General features: G+C 32.6%; 1 protein-coding gene across 1 annotated transcript in view; it reads right to left on the reverse strand.

Annotated features, from left to right (window-relative positions):
- The window catches only part of CFTR (CF transmembrane conductance regulator), a 230,398-nt gene that overhangs the window by 81,243 nt on the left and 124,064 nt on the right, over window positions 1-25,091 (reverse strand). Inside the window, exons 12-15 of the mRNA XM_074193848.1 lie at window positions 20,007-20,101; window positions 12,469-12,555; window positions 10,139-10,868; window positions 6,094-6,222 (exon numbers count right to left, since the gene is read on the reverse strand). Of these exons, the coding sequence (XP_074049949.1) occupies window positions 6,094-6,222; window positions 10,139-10,868; window positions 12,469-12,555; window positions 20,007-20,101 (1,041 nt within the window). The remainder of the gene's footprint in view (window positions 1-6,093; window positions 6,223-10,138; window positions 10,869-12,468; window positions 12,556-20,006; window positions 20,102-25,091) is intronic.

A 25,091-nucleotide genomic window follows, 5' to 3' on the forward strand; every position in this document is an offset into this window, starting at 1 on the left:
GTACATTATCTGTATATATTTTTGTTATGCTACTCAGAAGTACTAACAAAAATTTAGTGATCAAGAGTTTTAAAAATCATCATATAATTTAAAATTGAATGTCAGTATTAGGGGTTGAATAATGATAGCTAAAGTCATATAGGAGGTATTTAAATACTTGTTAATTTACTAGAACAAACTGCCTTCTTTACAATTTTAACATATTAAAAAGGTGCTGTCATATTTTATTAAAAGAGAAGCAAATGAGCTCTAAATCTAAAATAATGTAAAATCTAAATTGTACAAATTTTTTAAAAAAGCACTAATGAACACTCAGGAAAAAGGGGGGGAGGGGAAGAAAGGGGAGGATCCATTTTATAAGGAAAGAAAAGTACCCTTTCTTTGTATTCTGTAAGACTACCATGAATACCTTGATAAAAATGAATAGAAAGAGAAAATCTGGTTTAGTGCATGTGCCATGATACTGAGGCAATACTTTTAATGTAAGTATGTAAATATTCAATTTCTTCAATTGTCATATTGCCTAGGTATTAATATAGGGATGGATATTCTTTTTTGTAAATCATTCTGTTTGAATTAGACATAACCACAAAGTTGTTAACAATGATCATAAATTGTTGCCAGAAAATTTGATGTCATCAATTAAAGATTGAGAACTTTTGAAAGTGAAAGAATTTGTTACTAGTCCCAGAGTTAAAATAGCACAGGATTTATTTGATAAACCTGCAAAGTTTACAGATTAAAATCTCTTTTTTCTGAGGTGACAGCAAGCTGTGAGGAAAGAGTGAGTGAGGAAAGGGCAAATAACAAAGGATTAGGAGAGATGCCTAAGGGAACGAGAAAGGAGAACAGTCAGGAGAATTGACTGGGTTTAGACTGGAATGGAGTGTCCGTGGACAGAGGGGTCAAGCTTTAGGTTAGGCTGAACAACAACGTTTTACATGAGGCTGCCAGAAAGTAAGCGAGGAAGGAACAGAGGTCATAGTTCTCCAGTGGTCTTGTTCTAGCTTAGAGAAAGAAAGTGTGTGGTTATCTCCCTGATAGGGGAGATAGAAGGGAAAAAAAGAGCTTCTCTTCCAGATTCCTGCATTTAAATGTATTTCCATAGTGGGTTGGGCAAGAGTAGTGCTTGGGGAATGGTTTAGCACCTGGCTCCTCTCCAATACCCATACCACAGGGTCTATCCTCCAAGGAGGGGCCAAGACAGAGATGGTTTTCCTATTCCAAACTGGTGACTTTTAAGTCCAATACATCATTTCCTGACTTAAGATGACTGTTGTGCCTGTGTGTAACTTAGCTTGACCCGCCAGTGAAAGCATGGGTCAAGAAGAAGTGTTTTTATGGTACAGAACTTACAAGGATCAGTCAAGATAAAAAAAAAAATTGTTTTCAAATACAATATTTCTTATGCCCATAATTCCCTGCATCAGAATGACAACAAAATATTCAACTATGTAAGTCCGAGGGTCTTAGACGATGTTCTGCTATATTTAAGGCTATCCTAAGTAAATAGTAGCTTTAAAGGAGTACAGTTTTATGTCACTAAGAATATACTGAAAAAAAAGGTCTATAACCTTTTAACCCAAAGTGTTCAGTACTAGGGATAAACCCAAAGGAAATCACTGACTAAAAAGAAAGACTCAATATGCACTAAAATATTTAGAGTAGCACTTGAAACAATTTGCTTCAGTCAGCTACTACAAAAAAAAATGCTACCTCTAAATATTTTAGTGCATATTGAGTCTTTCTTTTTAGTCAGTGATTTCCTGTCAGTGGGGAAATGCTAAGCAAATTGTTGTACATAAATAAATGCAATGGAATATTATTGTGATGTAGAATAGGACAAAAATGAGGAATACAGAGAAGCTCAGAAAGACTTGTAAGAATTGATGCAAAGTGAAGCAGTTAGTGAAACCACACAAATAATGACTCCAAAAGAATAGAACAATCATATAACAATTAAAAATTAATATTGTAAATTATAAAGAAAAATTTTGTCTTTAAAGAAGACATTTGAGAAGAAACTTTCCCTTTCTCTTTTGCAGAAGTAAGGAAGGAGAAGGAGAAATATGTGGAACATTGTACACTATGCCAATATTTTATTTGATATATTAACCAATTTAGCTAAATTCATTTATTTTTCTATTTAAAAAAATCTTTTAAAAAATACTTTTCCCAGAGGGAAAGAGAAAGGGGGCAAAATCTAACAGATATAAAAACAAAATATCTCCATAAAAACTATTTTTTGAAAAAAGGAAAATACAGAGGTGGCTAGGTGGTACAGTGGGTAGAGCACCAGCCTTGGAGTCAGGAATATCTGAGTTCAAATCCAACCTCAGACACTTAATAATTACCCAGCTGTGTGGCCCTGGGCAAGCCACTTAACCCCATTGCCTTGCAAAAACCTAAAAAAAAAAAGGAATATACTAAAAAAAGAATATCAAGATTAGAAGCAAAAATTTAGACTAAATATAATACAAATTTCAGGTTTTTCCTTGCTGATTTTCAACATGTTTTAATTTTATAAAGTTTTGATAATACACCTGCTGTATGAGACTTGACTTTGGACTCAGGAAGGCCTGGCATCCAGCCAGACACCATATCCAGTCTCTCACTTTGGGCAAGACATTTAATTTTCTGATGCTCTAGGCAGTATAAAGGTGCATAATAATGCTCGATAATTGTTAGCTATTGAGATTAAATAATAACTAACAATTATCAAGCATTACTATGCACCTTTCAGTATGCTATGTAAGTCATACCTGTACTGATAGAATTTCCTTATGAGGAGCTCCCCCAACTATTAAAATCATAGGTTTGGTTAAAAAAAAATCTCACTTGTAAGTTTGAAAAGTTTATAAAGGTGGTTACCAAAGATCTACTTTCTATATATCAGTCTTGAATTATTTCTAATCTCCCCTCAAATTACCATATTTTAGATAATAAAAATTACTATTCTTGAACAAACTTCAACACATTCACATTATCCAGCAGTTATACATGATTTAGAAATTCTTTTATGTTATAGCGATTAACTTTGTCATACTATTTTACACATATTTATAAAAAACAAAAAAAAGACATATGTCACCCAATAAAAGAAGAAAGGAAATAATCCAAGCACTATGTCAGCCAAATATTTTCTCATTTGATCCTCACAACACTGCTTCCCTTTTATTAATTTGCCCAGGGTCAAAGATACTAAATGTTTGAGGTCACATTTGAACTCAGGTTTTCCTGGCTCCAAGTCTAACACTCTCTTCATGAGGCCAGCTGGATACCAACAAAGCTAAGAATGTATCTTTAAAAATCCCTTTAAAGTAATTGAAATTTTAAAATTACAACAATAATTGAAATATAAATGTCTCTTCTATTAGATTGGTTCCATATGATTTGCATTGTAGCAAGTTAAATGATATAGCATTTAACCTTTTTGAAATAGTTTAAGAGAACTATAGTATAAACATAAATATATTTGCATAAACATACAACTCAGTGTTTCTATCTACTCCATTCACTTACTTTTTAGCTCTAGACAGAATTTCATAAAAACAATCAAATCCTCAGAATACATTTTTAAGAGCAAAAAAAAAAAAGATTTCTATTTCTAGCATATCTAAATCCACTATCTAGAATGACTCTTGAGGCACCATCTTATTTTCTCCTCATTTTTATAGATGAGGAAATTGAAGTTCAGGGACTTTTTAAAGTTCAAACAGGTAGTAAATACCAGAAACAAGATATTGAATCCAGGTTCTCCTATTGTCAGAATCAAAACTCTTCCCCTTATCCTAAAACATTTCTCTGTACCAGAAATAGCATGGCTTATACTTAGAGAGATCCAGTCCTAGAACCATGGAGACCTGATCTTAAATTCCACTTCTGACATATTTTGCTCGTGTGACTGCAGGCAAGTCCTTTAATCTTCGTGTCTAAGAGAAGAGCATTTGAGAGAAGATGCACACTTCCACTGGTAGAGAGACTCAAATCCTAGGTGGTCCTTTTAACCATAAAATCATAGACCTGGTCCTTACCCACATCATAGATAATACCCTTTAAAATACAAGTCCTTGAGGATCTAGAACACATCGATGCGAATCTTACAAGCAAAATTTCAATCATCATTGCTTTTTTCTTGAACAATAGGGAATCCTTTTTTGAAAGATGCTTAAGTCCAAATCAATAAGACATAGTTGAGGTGAATAAATATGTCTGTGTATGCAAAATACACACACACATATAAGTGTCTCTCTATATATGTATAAATATATAAGATAATTATCACATTTTTGTCTTTGACTTTACATCATTCCACAAATCTCAACTTATATAACTTTCTAATTTGAGAACAAATATGACCTTTCAACCCAAGAGTTTGGGCCATTAATAACTTTGAAGTATTGATTTGGGATTAATTCATACTAATGATGATCATTTGGCAAGACTGTCCCTGATTAATTACGTGATTTGAGTAGCATTTTTTTCCTGTTCAGCAACTTTTAATTAATCATTTCCTGAAAGGGAGGGAAACTGCCATTAATAGCTGCCCAGGGAACATTTGGTGGCACAGTGGATAAAGGGCAAGTCCTGGAGTATGGAAGACAGGAGTTCAAATATGAGCTCATATATTTATTAGCTATGTGAACCCTAAGTAAGCCACTTAACCTCCGTTTGCTTCATTTTCTTCATCTGTTTAATAAGCCTGAGAGGGAAATGGCAAACCCCTTCAGTATCTTTGCAAACAAAATCTCTGGGTCTCCAAAAGGACTAAATAAACAAGAAAAATAGGACTTTCCCTTGACCCTTTATAGTGACCTCTATTACCTAAATCTAGGTGATAAGGTATAGACTTTTGAACCAAAAGGCAATTTTCAATTAGAATATCCCCAGAATATACTTTGCTCAGGTTAACACCAGGAAAAACTCCAGAAACTAGTATTTCTGATATGACCTAAAGATTTTAGGTCCTTTGTTAGCACAAAAGACATGTAATCCTCAGAAGAGAGCCGAAGAATGAATCAATGAGTGAAAAAAAAAATTTCTGAACTTTTACCTCCTGCTAAAAGTTGTGCTAAATCCTAGGGATGCAAATAAAAAACAAGGAAAGTGAAGTAATATGCATGCTAATAAGGAAGACTAGAAAGTAGTAGCCCCAAGGAGGGGCATTTGCAACTAAAAAGTTTCAGGTGTAGTGAGTGGGGCTATATGTGAGTTAACTGAAGAAAGTCCTATCGTGGCACTTATTTCAGAACAATTTTGGCCTATTTAAGAAAATATTAAAGTTAACCCAAACCATAAAAGGTAGAACTGTCTATTTAATCCATAAAGGTCTTGTACTGAAATTAGTCCTGTTAATTATATAGTCCAGCATTTTCTTCCCTTAGAAAATGCAGATAGGAGGCACTTTCTCTGTAGAACTTAAAAATCTGCCCACTGTTTATTAGCTTAATCCATCATTGTTTCATCTTTAGTGGAGAGAGACAACTTTCCATCTTCAAACTCACTCCTGCATTTATGATAATTATTCATATGTTATATATGGCCATGCAATTTTTTATAAATAACTGTTTAAAGTAGGACAATCTTAAATGATTTAGATTCTTGTTCTTTACTAGTATGTTTTGTTCTTCCCTATGCTCTCCTTTCCTTCTTTCAGTTACCTTCTCTTTTTTTTTCTTTCTCACCTGTTTCACTCTTCTAAGGAATTTCATAGCTAGTTATCTATACTTCAGTTGACAGAGGTCACTGATGGGGACATTAGATAAACCAAGTCAGGAAGACCTGAGCTCAAATTTACTCTCACACACTCACTAGCTGTATGACCTTGGGCAATTCAATTAATCCCTTTTGCCTCAGTTTCCTCCACTGTTTAACAGATAATAATTCTATCTATTTTTCTATTCTGATCTCTAACAAGCCTTTGAATAATAACTGCACTCCATGCCCTTTTTATATTCTTTCTTAGGATACCAAATGCACATACATAAAAAATAAATTACAACTCTTTTTTGGAGAGTAACTGACACAATAAATTTGAAAACCATATTCTTAATTTGGAATGATAATAATTCATTAGAAGTAGAACATTCTTACCTCAATGAGAAAAATAACGAGGCACCAAATTAGTGCAAAAATTAAGTTTTTATGAACAGTAATATATCTGAGGTAGGTATTCCATGTGGTAACAGCTGGAATGTTTTCTGTATCATCAAAAAACCACTCCTGTGAAAGAAAAATGACCATGATTATTGTAACAGTCCAAAACTGTATTACATTATATTCATATTTTTAATTGATTAGGCAAAAATAGCAACAATGTTGTTTCCTAACATCTAGAGAATTTAGATTTAGAGAATAAGGAAAAATTATAATCTGTCAGGTATGGCAAATATCATGTCCCTTTCAAAATCAGGGAACACTATTTTTTAAAATTAGATGATCCATATCTCAAGTCACTCTTAAAAACAATTTTTCTAATGCAAGTCCATGTTTTCCATTATACAAAAGGAATATTAATGAATGGGATTTTCAAAATCACAATATCTGAAAATCTATGAACATTGAAATGTACTAGGTATTCTTGAGCGCCATAGGAGAGATATTTTTGTTTTAGATTGTTATGGAATTTTTCAATGTGCAAGTTTTCTATGGGTTTTAAAAATCACCTTCCCTGGATCTTTAGGGATCCCCCCCAAATTTACAATTTTCCCTCATGTACAATAACACTGTTATTCTGGATCTCTTTGTTTAAAGTTCTGTACTAATGAGTGTCCTTGGTAGGTACCTACCAAATGTAGGTACCCTAAATGGTAAGACATTCAAGTCTCTTAAGAAGCCAAAGAGTAGAAAGGCTCAGATATTAATCCTGGGACTGCTACTAATTTCCTCTGCAAAGTTTTTTTCCTCATGCCTTTTCTAGCTGTAAGGATGAGATAGTTAGGAGGCATACATAGCAGGTAGTATTAGAGTTAGACTTAAGGTTATGAAGACCTAAGTTTGAATTATACCTAACATAATTACTAGCTTATGTAACCTTATGGGATAAATCACTTAATGCCCCTGTGCCTCAGTTTCCTCAACTATAAAGTGAGAAATTTGAACTTGGTGGATTCTCAAAACTTCCATTATTTTTTTTTTTTAGGTTTTTGCAAGGCAAATGGAGTTAAGTGGTTTGCCCAAGGCCACACAGCTAAGTAATTATTAAGTGTCTGAGGTCAGATTTGAATTCAGGTACTCCTGACTCCAGGGCCAGTTCTCTATCCACTGCGCCACCTAGCTACCCTTCAAAATTTCTTAACCTAAGTTTGTGATCCTATGATCTTCTATTCTGTAGTCCTTTTAGTTCTCAGACTTTGGAGAGAAAGTACAAAGTCCTATAGGAAGTGATTCCTTTTGATAATGGATCTATAAGCAGAAAAGAGATTGCTTTCTTATATCCTTAAAAAAGAAAAAGAAAACTTGTAGATTGAGGTTTGAAGAATCCTTTCAGATTGAAATCAAATGATGTTTTGAGCTATTTTGTAAAAGAATTTTTGAGACCAAAGAAACCACATCATAAAGCCCCGATTCCTCATTTTTTTTAAAGAGGAATCTGAGGCACACACAGACTACATAATTTATCAAATGTCATTTTACTAGATCTGGAAGAGTGTGTCAATCAACCTACTACATCTAATAGTGTCTTTTCCAGAAGCATCTAACAAAACATGCATTTGTATGACCTCCTATTTTTATTCTTTGAAGTCAGAGTAGTCGTCCTCAAATGTTTCAAATTAATAGAAAATTATTTATTATTATTATTTTTTAAAATTTATTTTTATTAAAGATATTGAGTTTTACAATTTCCCCCCAATTTGACTCCCCCCCCCATGGAAAGCAATCTGTCAGTCTTTACTTTGTTTCCAAAAATTATTTATTATGACCTAGGAAAGCAAATGATACTTTTCCAGGAAAAATCTTATTCCACATATATGCAAATCTGGTAAGGCTTTTCAAAATATAGCATCTAAATTATGTAATTAAATGATCTATAATTTTGGTGTGACATAATTGTAAACAAAACTCACCTTGAAAGCCTCTCAGATACTTACTTATAAACTTTTTTGATTTAAGTGAAATGCAAAACTTTTCAAAAATAAGCTTTCTTTCAGTTTCCAAAAATATGTTTTTCATTCAATTTGTGAGGTATATAATATTATCTATTTTTTAAATTAATATAATTGAAGTACTCGGTCAGATTTTCAATTCTTAAAACTATAATTTAATTAGAAAATTTATCTATACTTTGACCTATACTTAATTGGGATAGACTAGAATTTAAACAAACCCTGGTGAATAAGACTAAAATATGTGAACTTTCCTAAAATTTTCTCAAGACAGAATTAATTCTAGATGATATGAACGAATATGTTTCAGAGCTGGAATAGACCTTAGAAATCATACAGTTCAATTCCCTCATTTTAAATAGCTAAATATAGGTTTCAAGCTAAAATGGACCTTAGAATTCTGGTTTAATTCCCTTTATTTTATAGATGAGGAAACTGAGGCCCACAGAGATTGAATCAACTTCTAAGGGTCACATGAACAACTCATAGATTTAGAATTTGAACTTGAGTATCAACTCCATCCAATTACAATGCCCTTTCCTTTGGGACTTCCACCACCTCATATGTGAAACTTTGGTTCAGTGATTTACACATGGTCACATATGAACTAGTAAAGAATTAAAATCTGAACAGAGATCCTCTGATTCCAGATCTACTGTTCTTTATAATATAATATAAGGGCTATCAGACTATACACATGCATGCATCCATAAATGTAAATGCATACAAGGTATGTTAATACATAACTCCATTTATGTACCAGAACATAGTGTTAATTTGAGTACTAACCTTTGCATGATATAAACCCTAGAAGACAAGAACCATGTTCTCATATACAGTTCTAATGTACATATATTAAAGTGCCATTTATTGTGGCCATTCAAACCATATGATTTGATTTAGATTCAGAGAGGTTTTCAAATGCAGTCCCGATGTCAAGTTTTTAATAGATATATGTAATCGGTGAGATGAAGGAGAGGGTAGGATAATACAAAGTACCCTAAATTTTGAATTAAAAGACCATGGCATTAAATCCTAGTTTGTTTTTTTTTTTGGGCTGTTCTGCCTTGCTGTGTGACTTGAGAAATCATAGGATATCTCTGATCTTTACTTTCCTACTGTACTTTTATTTTCCTACATCTATTGAATTTAAATGTAGAGAATAAGGAAAATTTATGACTTATCAGCTTGATTCTATAGAAAATATCATGTCCTTTTCAAAATCAGGAAATACCAGTTTTTTAAAATTAAAATATCCATGTCTCAAGTCATTGGATAACTGAATGATTACTTAAAACATGAGGGAGTTAGAGTAGGTCACTCTTAAAGGCCCTTCCAACTCTCAAATTTGTGATTGTATATAATAATAATCACAAATTATTCACATCTCTCCTTAATTATTAGTAATGTGGAGGAATTTTGAGGATAAAAAAATTTTCTATCACCTCATAGGGTTTAAATACATAATTGTTGGTTTAAGAAATCAATTTTTTATCCACTAAGCTACTGGGGGTTCTGATACAAGATGACTTAGGAACTCCAAGTAACTTAACTTTTTAAATCTTATATCTAATCTTATATCTAATATATGTTTATTGGTGTTTCCTCTGGAATTTATTTTTATGCTGACCTGGACTCTTTTTTTTCCCCCAAGTAGTAAGGAAACTTACTTTCCCATGGTAAAGAACCCACTCAATTTCAGCCCTGGTAATTTGCAATTTTTCACTGGATATAAATGAATACTTAAAAAAAATCCTGAAAACAACTTATTCTCTTGATACTTTTAGACCACTAATATACTATTTAAAATTAATTTTCCCTACTCTAATGTGGCACTAGGCCAAATTTTTCTGACATATATATATATATATATATATATATATACATACACATATATACATACACACACACACACACACACACACACACACACACACACACACACACAAACACCCTCTATCCAAATATTAGTATATTTGACTCTGAAATGTGATGGGTATGAAAAGGTTACCATTGAAAATTCACATGAATACCTTTAAGTCTTCTTCATTAATTTCATCACTTATATCTAGACTACTGTCTTGAGATAAATGTTGGGAGTAAATATCTATTTCAGATAATTTAGACTGAGGGGCCATGGAAATCTTCCTGGCAGCAGTGTTCCCAATTCCACACATGCTTTGACTTTGGTGAACTGATGGGCGGGTCATCAAGTTCAATACTGACTGTCTCCTGTTTCGTCCTTGTAATGATGGACCGGTGTTTATCATGTTACTCCTAGGCAGAATGGCCTCTCCCTGCTCAGAGTCAGGCACCAAAGACAGCCTCCTCTCTAATGGTTCATCATCTTTTTCCTCAAGGCCATTCATTTGCTGTTGACCCTTTTGTACCACTGAAAATTTCCTAATGGAGTTCAGTGGATTGAGAATAGAATTCTTTCTTCTTTCCCCAAAGTCTCCAGTTTGTTTAAAAGATTGCTTTCTTCCTTCATTCCAGGAGACGGCAGTATCACCTTCTATTGAGAAACGTCTCAGAGTTTCTGTCAAGACTGAGCTTCTTCTTTCTGCACTGAACTTATCAAAAGAATCATATTCCATGAGTTTTGCGCTAAAGTCAGGTCTCAGATTTTGAAGTTCAGAAAAGGTTCCATAGAAATAGCTGCTGCCTTCATGTAAAATTAATATCTTGTCAGCTTTCTTTAAATGTTCCATTTTAGAGGTGATCAATATCCTGGTCTTGTATGCCATCAGCTTGCAGATACAGCTTCAGAAACAGAAAAGGGGTTTATGTCAGCAAGATGTTCACCTCACAGGCTAATTCTAAAAGGCCATATAAATCCTCCAAATTTTAAGGGAGTCCATAAACTTTGGTGGGGGGGAAATTACATCTCCATTCTCAAAAATCTTTAACTGAAATTTGGCATTTTCTTTAACTATGAGCATAGGGAAAAAACTCATTCTGAGAAGGGTTCCACAAGTTCCACAAAAATTGCCAAGGGAAATCCAGAAAAGGCTGATAGTCCTTGCTTTATAGTGTCATTAATTCATTATATAACTATTATGTTATATGTATTATAATACATATAACATATACTATGTTTATATTATATATCATTTTTATTTTTTATTTGCTTTTTCTGAATTAATAGAAGAAAAATTATTTATTGCTTACTATTTGATTAAACATTGTACCAAGTCTTTCGGATACAAATGCAAAAGCAAAGGTTGCTCCTAAGGACTGTTTGTGGAACAACTGGGAGGAGCAAGGGATCTTGAACCTGGATTCAGAAAGACCTGAGTTCAAATCTAGCCTTGGGTATTTATTGTGAAATCCCTGAAAAATCATTTAATCTCTCTAATCTCAGTTTCCTCAATAGAAGCAAGCATCTATGGTCCAATATAGCTGTCAAGATCAAATGAGATAATTATTTCAAAGTACTTAGCATACTAGTGTCTTTGAATGCATTATATAAATGCCAGCTATTATTATCATTCCAGCATTCAAGGAGTTTAGGTTTGATTTGGGGAGATTAAAAAAAAGCAAAGAATGGCCTAGGGAGTGACCACTTTGATTTGGGAAGTTCTTTCTAAGAACAATGAGAGAGTTGATTTGATTATGGTTCATGGTTCCAGAACTGCTAGAAGAGAAGGAAAGAGAACAGATTGTGACTACATTGGGTTTATAATTCTTACTCCATGGAGTTTTGGTTAATTGTGCCATAAGTAAATTCTTATAATAAAAATGTGACTTCATGTATTTCGAGTTTCACCTTTTTATAAATTATAAAATGGTGAAAATGGGAGCAGAGATAGATTCATATTGTTTCTATAGCCCTCAGTTCTATATTTTTGCCTTTTTTTGAATTTCAGAGTTTTTCAATTCTTAAGCAATTCTACAATTTTTCTTTCATTTTTAACCTCCAATTTATAATGAAACTGGAACTATCACAAAAACTTGGTCCACTTGTGAAAAAATTAAAAAAAGAAAAATGAAACTAGGCTTTGGCAGAACCCTGAACCATATAAAATGACTAAATTTTTCTAAGTATTGAATTAAAAGTGATTAGTTAAATCACATTCAATAAATGAGGATTGAGACAACTGGGGTTAAGTGACTTGTCCAGGCTCACATAGTTAGGACATAACTGAGATTAGGTTTAGAACTGTCTTCTGACTCCAGTTCCAGTGCCAGATTCCCTGAACTACCTTGCCGTTCATTTAATTTAAATATTACTTTAACCTTTTAAGCCTTTGAGGTACTCTCTAAGAATAAGTTCTTCTAACCTAAGGAATCATTATATCAGTGAAATGTTATATTTTCCCAAAAAAACAACCAAATTAGGTAAATTATTCAAAGAACTTACTTTTCAAATATCTCCTTTTCTGTTAATACATCTAAATAGCCAAATGGAGAATCTAAAAGGTACAAATCAGCATCTTTGTATACTGCTCTAAAAAGGAAATGGAAAAAAATTTATTTTTGTTCTTTATTTACTTGCAAATTTCTAAATGCTTTTTCTTGTAAATGATTTTAAATAAACAGATGAAGTGAGAATTGTGTAAGATTTTATAGCAAGCAAGAATTTTGCTAGATTTAAATAAAATTTTCTCATGGAGATTGCCATTTAAATAACACATTTTTATAGTTTTTTGAACATCTTTTAATATATTACCTTGAAAAACACATGAGAAACTGTAAAAATTTTAATAATATTCAAACCAAAGATAATCAGAGCAATATTTAAAAAATTAATTGAAAAACAGCAATGTTAACATTTGTCAAACTATTTTTTAGATTTCTAGGACTCCACAAAAGAGTATGAAAATAAATAATAAGAGAGTGAAAATCCAAATAATAAAGCTTTTCCATTTGTATTAGCTGTTTAATTAATACATAGTAGGATTGGAAATTGGTTAAAATCAAACACTAAATATATACAAATAACATGTGATGGTTTGATAGTGAGGGTATTAAATAATAATCGCCCACCATATTTTTGTTTCATAATATTTTGTATTATTATTATTATTAATAAATGAACATATTCTGTCACATACCAGGCACATAATAAATATTATTAATTGGTTGAAAGTAAAAGTATTGACAATCAAAACTGATGGAAGAATTAAACATTCATAGATCTACTGTTCACAAACCTACTATAAGTATTCATTTCTCAAAACAAATCTTTGGTAACATAAAGATGGCAAGAGCCATAGCCAACATGTCTTTGTGTCAAGCGATTCTAATGCTGTATATTATTGGCATCAAATGTTTACAAACTAAACTTCTTAATTCCTTTTGAGGAAAAATATGGTAAATTGAAATGATTTCCTCTAATTTTAGTTTTAGTAAGTAAAGGGGAAATAAAAATTGCTGTAAAGCATATAACAGGGAAAGCTACCACATTCAAATATATAACACTTCTGAGAGCAAACAATTCCATCCTTCTCACTAAGTGGTTGAAAAGTTTTTGATCAGCTTGATGCTATTTACTAACCAGCAGCCCAAATTAGCTTTTTAGAAGTTTTTATCATAAGGATTACAGCAAAGTTTTTGTTTAAATTGAAGGTTTCTGCAAGAAATTTGAGAATCATCATTCACTGAAATAGTTCAATTTCTTCACCTTGAAGGTGAAAAGATAGGCTAAGAGAGAGAATATGAACTGGCTACAATTATATAGCATGTAAATGTCAGGTTTCCAGTACTCTTACTAAACTATACAACTTCCCTTCTAACATCCTTTTGATTTTTTAAAATAACAAATAATGCTGATGACTACTAAACATTAAATGTTGATAGATCACTAAACAGTTTGTTCTTGATAAAGTCAATGTTAATGAATATGTAACTAAAGGAAGAATTATTAGCTCAGTCTCTTAGGGTTCATCTGTGACATTTTATTGTGTTTTCCTAATTTTATCTTTAGTCATATAAAATTCCCATTGATTAGATTTTGGAACAATTGCATAAAAATTATGCTCCCATAATTTAATGTGAATTTAATTAATTTATTCATTACTAGAAAACTTATCATTGAACAAATTCAACAAACTTTTATTAAGGGCCTACTACATGTAATGCATTGAACCAGGAGCTAGAGATACAACAAAAGGATAATAAACATATTTCTTGTACTTAGGATTATAAATGATTTAGGAAAATAATCAAATGAGTGAAAATTTTCATTGATATTCACATAATTTTTTCAAGATGGTAATTACTTGGCCACAAAAATCTGTGACTATTTTTAAAAATATCAATATGTTATTTAATAGACAATGGGCATACAGGTTAGACCTTCTAATGATTGATGAATGGGATATGACCTGCACTGATAGAGGGAATATTGAAATCCAGGAGATCACAATTCCACTGAAACATCGAGGTTTAAATTCAAAGGTAATAAAAGAAATACTTGAATGTTAGACCCTAAATCCAGATTAAAAATCAATTTTCACAGAAACAATGAATACTATTATTATACGTTTATAAGACAGAGAATAGAATATTGGAGATCTGACCATTAACAGTCATCTTTGAGGTAGTATATGTAAAAACACTGAGAGAGAATTATGAGAATTTCTGTCCTGAGGAAAAATAATGAGCTAACTTTTATAGAATGAGAGAATGAGTCTGTGAGGGACTAACAAAATTAACTATCATTTAGAGTCTGAAGAGATATTATGAGATTAACATTCAGGAGGAGAATTGAATGAGTTAGATTATATTTCATTCTGAGAGAACAGAATTGTTGAACCAAGGTTTCAGAGTTTTGGAGGATTCGATAGTGGAGAGAGAATTCCAGTCAATGACTTCTTTTATTACTTTTAAAGAGCACATAGTAGACACTGGCAATGATTTTTCTGGCAGTCAATGCATTCTCTAAATATTTATCTATGTCATATTTTTTGTGTTACTGTTAATAAACACAAGTATTATGTGTTACCGTTAATAAATTATATGGTCAATATTACTAATGTTTGTCTAACCCTAAGTATCTGAAGTATGAAACTTAAGAGAGGAGAAAAAGTTTAGAGGAAAAAGAAGTTTTCTTGGTTTTTTTAAGGAAAGGCTCAGTCAATAAATCAATCAATTATTGATTGATTTTCATTTTATTTTCTGATAACATTTCATTTATATCTACTAAATGGCCTTTGAAACTAGAAGAGTTAATAAGGTTGAAATAGTAGTAGTAGAATGAAGGTAGAGATTTCTGTCTTTGTCCCAGAAAAAAATCTGAAAGTTATTGCTTTATACTTGTAACACACATATCTATATCCATGAGATTGTTGTATGTTAATAAGCAAAAATCCTAATACAGCAAGCACTCTAATATGGCACAAAAGAAAAAAATTTTAGTTCCAAAATTAAACAATAAAAATAAAGAAAAACTTTTGTTTGCTAAAGAAAACACTATTCTATCTGCAGTATCTAATTATTTTATTATTCAGTTTTGATATGCTGTTTTGGTTACAAGAATATCTAGAATTTGACTCTGGTTTTATATTTCTGAAAAATGCTCTTTTTGACCAAATTTCAGGGATCTTTTTAACATCTGAAGTGCAAGTGACTATAAAATGAAAGGGAAAAAAATCAAGGAAGTAAGAAGAAAAGGAAAGATGGGAGAGAAGAAAATAAGGAAGAGGGGAGGGAGAAAGGAGAGAAACAAGGAAGGAGAGAGGGAGACAGGGAAAAAAGAAGGAAGGAAAGGAGAATTTTTCTGAACAAAGTGAGAGTATTTCTGGGGATTAGTGAAAGACTTCTGTATAAAATTCTGCATAATAAATGGTGAATTTAGAGGTGGGAGGGATATTAAAGATATCTCTCATTTTATAATTAAGTAAACCAAGGCAGAAAGGTAAAAAATAATTTAGCAAAAGTCAAACATTAGGACTTGGTTTTTAGCCAGGGCCCTCTGCTTCCAGATTCAATGATACTGCTGGGATTCTATTGACTTATAGGGCCAGGCTAGGGAGTCTGCTTTCCTCTTGTCTCAACCTTGTTCAGGATATACTGATAGAAAGAAGTCCATTCAAGGGCCGGTCTCAGAATCTGGGGTCCTTAACCCCAAGTTAGAAAAATCAGATTCATTTTAAAACTGACCCTGAGAGACCCAAATTTCTTAGATAGTAAAATAGGAGAGAATGTTGGTATTTTTAAAATGGGGTCTGGTAGTACTTGGTCTGGTCTATGTGATCTGGTAAACTTCAGGATGACATTCCACAGCTGATACAGTTCATTCATTAACTATCAAAGGATCTCCAACCTTGCAAACTGGACATTGTGTAATACTTGTTTTTTTTGAAGCTGATAACTTTGATTTATCAATACCCAATAAAGTGAGAAAGATAAATCCAAAGCAATCATATAAAGGAAATGACATTGCCTCTCCTTTTTAATTTTACATTTAATATTACATTTAATTTTACATTATCTCTAAGTTCTTATAATAGGTAGAAGATTATTTTGATCTTATTGTTATGAACAGTACTAGAAGGAAAAAATGCCCACAAGGTAGGAGTAAATATAAAATGAATCAGTATAGTTTGTAAAGTCAAATAGAATCTTTATAATTCTATTTTTTAAAAAAATATTTGTAGAAAGGATAAAAATGAAAGTTTAAGTGTTACAAAAGTTTCTCACATTCATTCATAAATGTACTATACAACAACACTCATTATTTAAAAGTTCACCATGTGCTAGGTGTGATCTTTGGGAATACAAGGAAAAGTAAAAAAAAAAAAGTCCAATCCTTACCCTCAAGGAGCACATATTCTATTGGCGAATTTTATAACATGTAAATAGCGTCTTGTTCAATGGCATCCCAGATGTAAGCATACTGGAAAGAACACTGGAGTTGGAATCAGAAGATCTATATATCAGTAAGATATATATAGGGGCAACTAAGAGAAGCAGTGTATTAGAGCATGGGTCCTGGAGTCAGGAGGAGCTGAGTTCAAATCCGATCACAGCCACTTAGAAATTACCTAGCTTTGTGACCTTGGGCAAGTCACTTAACCCCATTGCCTTGTAAAAACAAAAAAATTAAAAAAAGATATATAGAGAAGGCTACCTATCATATGAGACAAGAGTAGCTTGAAAAATCAAAAAAGGTTCTTTCTGAAAGTAGATTTTAAGCTAAATCTTAAAGACAACCAGGATATCTAAGGGGTAGAGGTTGAATCAACTTTCAACTCATTTGTAAATTAGTAAGACCTTTGTTCTCATTATCTGGGTGAAACTTTAATGAGTCCATTTTTCCCTTCTTAACAACTCTATTGGGACATGAATGAATGAGGAATAGCTAAGAATTTATTTTATTTTCAGATATAACTGGTTGAATTGAATTATGATTCAACATACCTACTTAGTTTTGTTCTTAAAAACTAATTAATCAATTATAAAGAGAAATTGTGCTTCATATAGTTAGACTAGATAACTCTGAGCTCTCATTCAACTCTAAGATTTTATGATTTATTATTACTCTGCAAAATACAATATGCTCTAGTATAATTCTCGCACTGGCAAAAACAACCCATTGTGTTCATTCTTCTTTAACAATTATAAATTCTAGCCATTGTCAACTGACATAATTCAGTTTCCTCTTTTTTATTTTATTTTAAAATTTAAGTCTATTAAAATGAAAACTATGGGACAGAGACCTGGCCTCAAACTCAGCACACTTTCCACTGTAAGATATGCTCCCCTTGCAGTGACCCTCAGGCAATCTCTTAGACCAAAGACTGCAGAACATGTGCTGATCTTCATCTGGAAGGAGAATATCTTCTTAGGGCGAGAGTTCCCCATACTACTGAAATCACAGCAATGAAACAAAATGGAAAAGTGAAAATCTTACTTATTTTCTATGAACTTCCTCTGTGAATTTAAGCTTAATATATCAGTTATATAAGGCAAATCTATACTCACAAATACAAAAGTGTGATATAGACTTAAAGACTATGAGAAGAAGTAGTGGGATGTAACAAAAGAAAAAAAAAATTACTCAACTTTAACTAGATTCACTCTGACCTCTCCTGAAGTAAAATATGCTCTCCTCCTAGTGACCTCAGGCAAGCTCTAAGACCAAAGACTGCAGAATATGTGCTGATCTACATCTGTATGGAGAATTTCCTCTTAGGGAGAGAGCTCCCCATACCACTGAAATCACAGCTATGAAACAAAATGGAAAACTGAAAATCTTACTTATTTTCAGTGAACTTGCTCTGTAAATTTAAGCTTAAAAGATCAACTACAAAAGGCAAATCCAAACCCACAAATACAAAAGTGTGATAAAGACAGACTTAGAGACTATAGAAGAAGTGGGGTGTAACAAAAGGGGAAAAGTTACTCAACTTTAACTATAATCAAATTTGACCTCTCTCAATGACATGCCATGTGTTCTTTGGCAGGTTACTTAATCTCTAAGAGTCTGTTTCTTCTGAAAAATGGAACTCATAATGGGCAAGCTCTACCTATCTGATGGAATTATCATAAGGGTCAAATAGCATCCCAAAGGCAGTTGATCATTATCAATAAAGTCTAATTTCTATCTGACCTCACTACCCATGAAATATGAGACAAGGAAACTACTATTCTTTGGAAGAAATCCCAGAATATCAGATTCATGTCAGATTTGTAATTAGTTATATGGGTTGTCTAAGGAGTTAGAGACTTTTTTGAAGAAGAAGCCACACATGAAGAATTCATTTATTATAGTATCCACCACAGGATGGGTAAAGCAGCTACCCATAGAAGTTCCTTGTCAATCCTGACAGATGAGAGATAGAGATGACTGCTCACTATAATTGAAAATATTTTTTACTGGAGAAAAGAAGATTAAAAAAAACTACATGGGAGATATTACAAATGTTTGCCTGAATACAGTTGTTCTGGTCAAAACTCTGATGATTCTGGAGTCAAGAAGGCAACTATCTTTACCCCAGAGATGTACACAGATCAATATATTGGCTAACAAGTCCCTACTGAGAGTTGTTTCATTCATGTCCAATTCTCTGTGTCTCCATTTTGTGGGTTTCCTTGGCAAAGATACTAGAGTGATTTGCCATTTCTGTCTCCAGTTAATTTTATAGATGAAGAACTGAAGCAAAGTTAAATAACTTGCCCAGGATCACCCAAGATGACATGGAGGAAAATGGCCTTCCTTTCTTTCTTTCTTTCTTTCTTTCTTTCTTTCTTTCTTTCTTTCTTTCTTTCTTTCTTTCTTTCTTTCTTTCTTTCTTTTTTCCTTCTCTCTATCCCTCCCTTTTTTCCTTCTCTCCCTCCTTTCATTCATCTCTCCTTCCTCTCCTTTTCTCCCCCCCTCCTCCCCACCCTGGCTCTCTCCTTCCTTTCTTCCATGGAAGCTATAGGAAAGTCAGTCGAGGGGACATTTACTCAGTAAGAAAGTTCTCTCTCTTTTGCATAGGAGATTGCATTCAATTTTCTTAGGAGGAGAGGAAAAACTAAGAACGATTCTGACCCCTGATTATTTTTGTGTGTGATATACCTTGCTAGTCAATTTTAATTAAATACTTTGCTACTTAAGAAACTTCACTTGTATGAAGAATTTAGTTGAAGTTATATAATTATCGTTATCTCACTAATGGTTCCCACATCATTGGGAGATTCAAATTGCATAGTAATATGTGGAACTATTAATATGATCTGCAATCTAGGGTTCACTCATTGTAAAAGTTTGATTTTATTAAAATTTGTGTACTAAATCATTATCTATAAACCATAAAAGATGTTTTTATTGTACTAGTCAAAAAACTTTAGAAAATACCCCTTACTATAAAGACTAAGGTATTTCAAATCAAATGATCTAAAATAATATCGAAAGGATATCTACATGTTGAGTTATAGCAAATTTCAACTGAACAAATACCAAATATTGACCTTGCTAAAGAAATTCTAGCTCGTTGACCTCCACTCAGAGTGATTCCGCCTTCTCCAAGGACTGTGTTGTCTTTTTCCGCAAACTTTGATATTTCCTATTAAAAGAATAGAAAAATGGGAAAATTACTTGTATTATAAGGATGAAGATGTATATTTTGGTCAGGTGGAAACTTTCTGTCATAATTCTTTACTGGGGAATTATGACTTTACAAAAAATGTTATTCCAAAGATAAAAAAAATCTCAATAAAATATATTAAATTTATTATTTATTATATTTTAATTTGAAATTCACATGGCATGATTGAAGCTGCATTTGATTAAGAAAGTAAGTTCATGGGGGTGGCTAGGTGGCACAGCGGATAGAGCATCAGCCCTGGAATCAGGAGGACCTGAGTTCAAATCTGGCCTCGGACACTTAATAATTACCTAGCTGTGTGGCCTTGGGCAAACCACTTAACCCCCATTGCCTTGCAAAAACTAAAAAAAAAAAAAAGTTCACAAATAAATGGATTCCAGTAGAATAATGTAGCAATACAAACTAAAAGTAGCCATACTGATGAGCATAGATACAAACATTTGGATTATAAAAATAAGTAGTTACAAGTTTTAAATATGGCCCATAATACTGATACTCTACTTCTTCAGAAGTAATACATTCCTGCTATGATATTACTAAGTATATGAAAAAATAACAAAAATTTTGGAGAAACTAAAATAACTTCATTTAAAAAAATTATTCAGCAAACATATATTGAATAACTACTATATTTAGTAATCCATATTAGGCACTAGATGCTAAAAAAGAAAAATAAGATAATCATATAACTTAAAATAGGATGAGTCCATTTGCAAAAGTCCTTGAATAGTTCATTTGGACCATTTGTGTTATAAAGAGGAAGAAATGGTTCTTTTAGGGGAGATATATTATATAATTATATCATAGCATAGATATCATAATGTGTAAATATACTATATTCATATTATCTATATCTACATCTAAATATAGATGTAGATATCGATATATAGAAAAGGTAACAAGGAGAATAGTATGCAACAAGGTTGAAAATAGATTAGTTACCACCAAATTGAAGAGAACTTTAAGTGCTAGGCAAAAAAATTTCAACTTTACTTAATACTCAATAGGAAATCATTAAGTAATTTTCAATAGAGGAGTGATATGACCAGATCATGCACAGGGACTTTTGTTTAGCAGCAGCTTTAAGGCTTATTTGTAAGGTGGGTAGAAAGATTAAAAGTGGGAAGGTCTTTCAGGAAGTTTAGATGGATTGTAATGAGGACCTATGTTAGGGTGGTTACAACAGGAATAGGGAAGATGGAAAAAGTAAGAAGAGATATTGCTGAGGTAAAATAGAATTTGCTAAATGTATATAAGAGATGAGATAGTAGGAAAATGACAATGTTTTAAGTGGGAATGATTTGATTGAATATTAGTCACACTGACAGAAATAGTGAGGTCAGATAAAAGAGCAAATTTCTGGAGAAAGAAGAAGCTTGGTATTTAGGAATATTTAGTTTAGGTTATCATAGATATAAAATAAACATGAGATAGAGATTAAAGTTATTATTATCCTATAGGCAATCTAAGATGGAATCCTGGAACTCAGGAGAAGTCAAAACTGAATGTAAAAATTTAAGTTTCATCTTCATTGAGGAGAAGCGTTGTATCCATGGGAATTAAATAAGGAAGACAAAACTGAAGATGAAAGAATACTTTGGAAAAAGGTAATTACTAGGGAACAAGAAAGAAAGTTATAGAAGTAAGGAAGACAAGGAGAATGTATAATCTTGGAAGCCAACAAATTAGAGAAGATGCAGAAAGAAGAAACTGGAATTAATAAACAGTGTTGAATACTTCAAAGGAACTAAATAGGATGAGGCTTGGAGAAAACAAAAAACAAAAAAATCCCTAAAAATCCTATTTGACAGTGGGGAAGTATTAGATGACCTTTGAAAGAATACTTTTTATTTTTTATTTTTCAGAGAAAGGACAGAAACAAAATAGCAGGTGTTGGGGAGAGAGAAGTCCTTAGGTGTAAGCTACTTTTTCAAGAAATTTAATGTTAAAGGGGTGAAGAGATGAGAGATTAGTTGAGTAGAGTAGAAAGAAATTAAGGAAAGGCTTTATTAGAGTTCAATCTTCAGGATGCTCATAGACAGATGGGAAGGAGGCAATTAGAAGACAAGAATGAGGAGTTGGATAATTATTGAAGCCAAAGTCTTAGTAGATAGGATTAAGAATTCACAGAGGGAAATTAACCTCAGTAAGAAAAAGGGGTATCTATTTTGCTGAGTCAGGTATAGAAGAGAGAATCATTGATGATACTGAGAAATTTTAAGGAGTAAACTTCCAGTTTCCAGGAAGCAGGCCCAAACCTTTCAGTCAAATAGAAGTTACAGAATTCTTATTCATTCTAGAGGAGGACTAAGTGACCTAAGAGTTCACTCTTTGGGATATGCTGGTTAGTATTTAAAAGCTGACTCTCCAGAAGAAGAAATTCACAAAGCATATATTTACACTTAATCTGCATTATTAACACTTTCTCCATTACCCTCTTAATTCTAGGTAATCAACAAAGTAGTAAATAAAGTCTTGAATTATAGCATTTGCCAACAAATTTAACAATTGGTTTTCCTGAGTCAACAGACTCCTAGTTTATATTACCCCCAAAAGTTTAGAATCAAAGAGATAAAAATGTTCAAGTTTGTGTCAAAATCAATATTATTTAGCAGGGGCAGTTGAGACTGGGAAAATTGCAGTAACTATTGTGAGGATTTCTATGGCTTGTTGCAGTTCAATAACCACATCTTTAAGTAGGACCAAATTTGCTTTTTGCAGAGAGGCAAAAGGATTTCTCTCCCCACCCCCATCCTAATAGTTTTGCAAGTATATTAAGGCTTTTAATTAAGTAATGAGAATATAGCTTAAAAATCATTGAGCCCAAAGAGCATTCTTATATTTTTTCACATCATTTAATCTAAATAATATTTTGTTTTGGTTTTTAGATTTAGCCTTTGCAGAATGTTAGGCATTGACATTTACTATACCACATGTAATAGAAAATGTTGGAGTTCATTCCTGAGATTTGTTCAGAATGATTGAATGATAGTACAGTACTGGGGAACTTTTTTTCTGCCAAGGACCATTTGGATATTTATAACATCATTCATGGGTCCTAAAAATTATCAATTTAGAATTAATTGCTATATTTGGTCAAACATTTAATTCATCTCTTAAAAGCTCCTAGATGTTTTGAATTTTGAGTACCGCCTGTGGTTGCTATGGCAGTACCAGACCAAATGATTTCATAGGTTTATACAGCACAGGGTCAAGATGATTCCTGCCACTGGTATAAAGAATTACCATGAACACAAGTAAGCATCTACTCTGAAATTTACAACCTTAGAAAGATACCTAGAATACTTCGAGGTTAAATGATTTGCTCATGGTCACATAGTTAGTATAAAAGCAAGATGTAAAAGGGATACCTAGTTTCATTTATAAATAATATTTTTCCTACTACTAGAGGACCAGCCACTTCTACAATTATTTTTATTCCAGCCACTGCTAATTAAATGAGTATCTAAAGTTTTTAGATTTTAAATCTTAAAGATTTAGATTTTAGATTTAGTTTGTTTAAAAAAATCTCAAACATACACCTTCACTAACAAGAAGGATAGTATAAATATTCTTATTGCCTGAGAACTGCAGTCTGCAAGCATTTGTAATGAGTAAGCATGTATGTGTAAGGCGGGTTTATTAATAAATAGTTATTTTTTCCTGTGAAATTTTGGTGGTCTCACACTCATTCAGTCTCTCTTTTTGTTTCACAGAACTCTTTCTCTCTTCTCTCCTACTTATAGCAACCCTATGTTCTATCCTTTTCCCATTTATATTTCACTTCTCCTCTGACCCTTCTATAACAAGTTCTCTCCAAGTCCTTAATCAAAAGATACATATTCATTGAGTGTCGACTATTTATTTTGGATACCATAACTTTTTATAATTTTCATCCCTGTCTTCACAGGAAGCCACTGGATCAGGTTCAAGGCATACTCTGGACATCAGTCAGTTTGCTTAGCTCTCAGTCCTCTTCTAACTGTATACTGCTGCCTCCAGGAAAACTCCAACCCCAGGCTGAACCTCTAACACACCTAAACTTATTCCTCATTTATTAACATATTCCCTTTTATCAGTCCCTCCCTATCCCAGTGATTCATAATCTCCACCTGCCATTATTGAAACCCCATTCTTGATTCTTCATGGGCTATTCACTCATTCACATACCCCCTCAATACAACCTTTCCAACACTCCATTTTAAAACTCTTCATTTCTTCCTCTGTATTTTCTAGAATTCCTTCCTCACAGGATTTCAAACAGGATATCAAACAGGATTTCATCTTAAACCTTTTCCTTTCTTGTTCCTTCTATTTTCTTGTACTCACTGAGACTTGATTTCCTTTCTGATGACAAAGCCTCCCTATTCACCCCCAGAGCTGATCAACATTTCACTTATTCACCCTGACCATCCGGTTGAGGTGAGCAAATATATATCGAAAGATGTTTGCTTTAAAAAAAAAATTCAAACACACATCCTTCACTAACAAGAAAGAAAGCATACCCTTGCCACTCTTCCACTCTTTCCCTTTATCACTATCAATCAGCAACTTGGCTTCCTTTAAGGTTATTCAATGCATGTTTATCAGTCACCCAAGATTCTAGTGACTGTTTTCAACCAATCTCCAGTGTACTTTCCTCTCTTCCTCAATGAATCCAAATGGATTTTACAGACAAACTATAAGAATTCAGATTTTAAAAAATGTTTCAGGTTAAGATGATTGGGGAAAACTTTATGGAGGACATAAAAAAAGAATTTGGGTACATGGAAAAGAAAGTCGGATAGTTACTCCTCTCCATAGCATTGGTTCATTCCCTTCCTCTCTTTCACTAGAACTTTTTTCTGTTTCCCATAGATAGTAAAGTACATATAATAACAGATGAGTTATAATGAATTTTTTGGTTCCAATCCTGGTGGCAGAGAGAGCAAAAATGATTTTAGAGGTT

This window comes from Macrotis lagotis, chromosome 7 (assembly GCF_037893015.1).
Source record: "Macrotis lagotis isolate mMagLag1 chromosome 7, bilby.v1.9.chrom.fasta, whole genome shotgun sequence".
Classification (NCBI taxonomy): domain Eukaryota; kingdom Metazoa; phylum Chordata; class Mammalia; order Peramelemorphia; family Peramelidae; genus Macrotis; species Macrotis lagotis.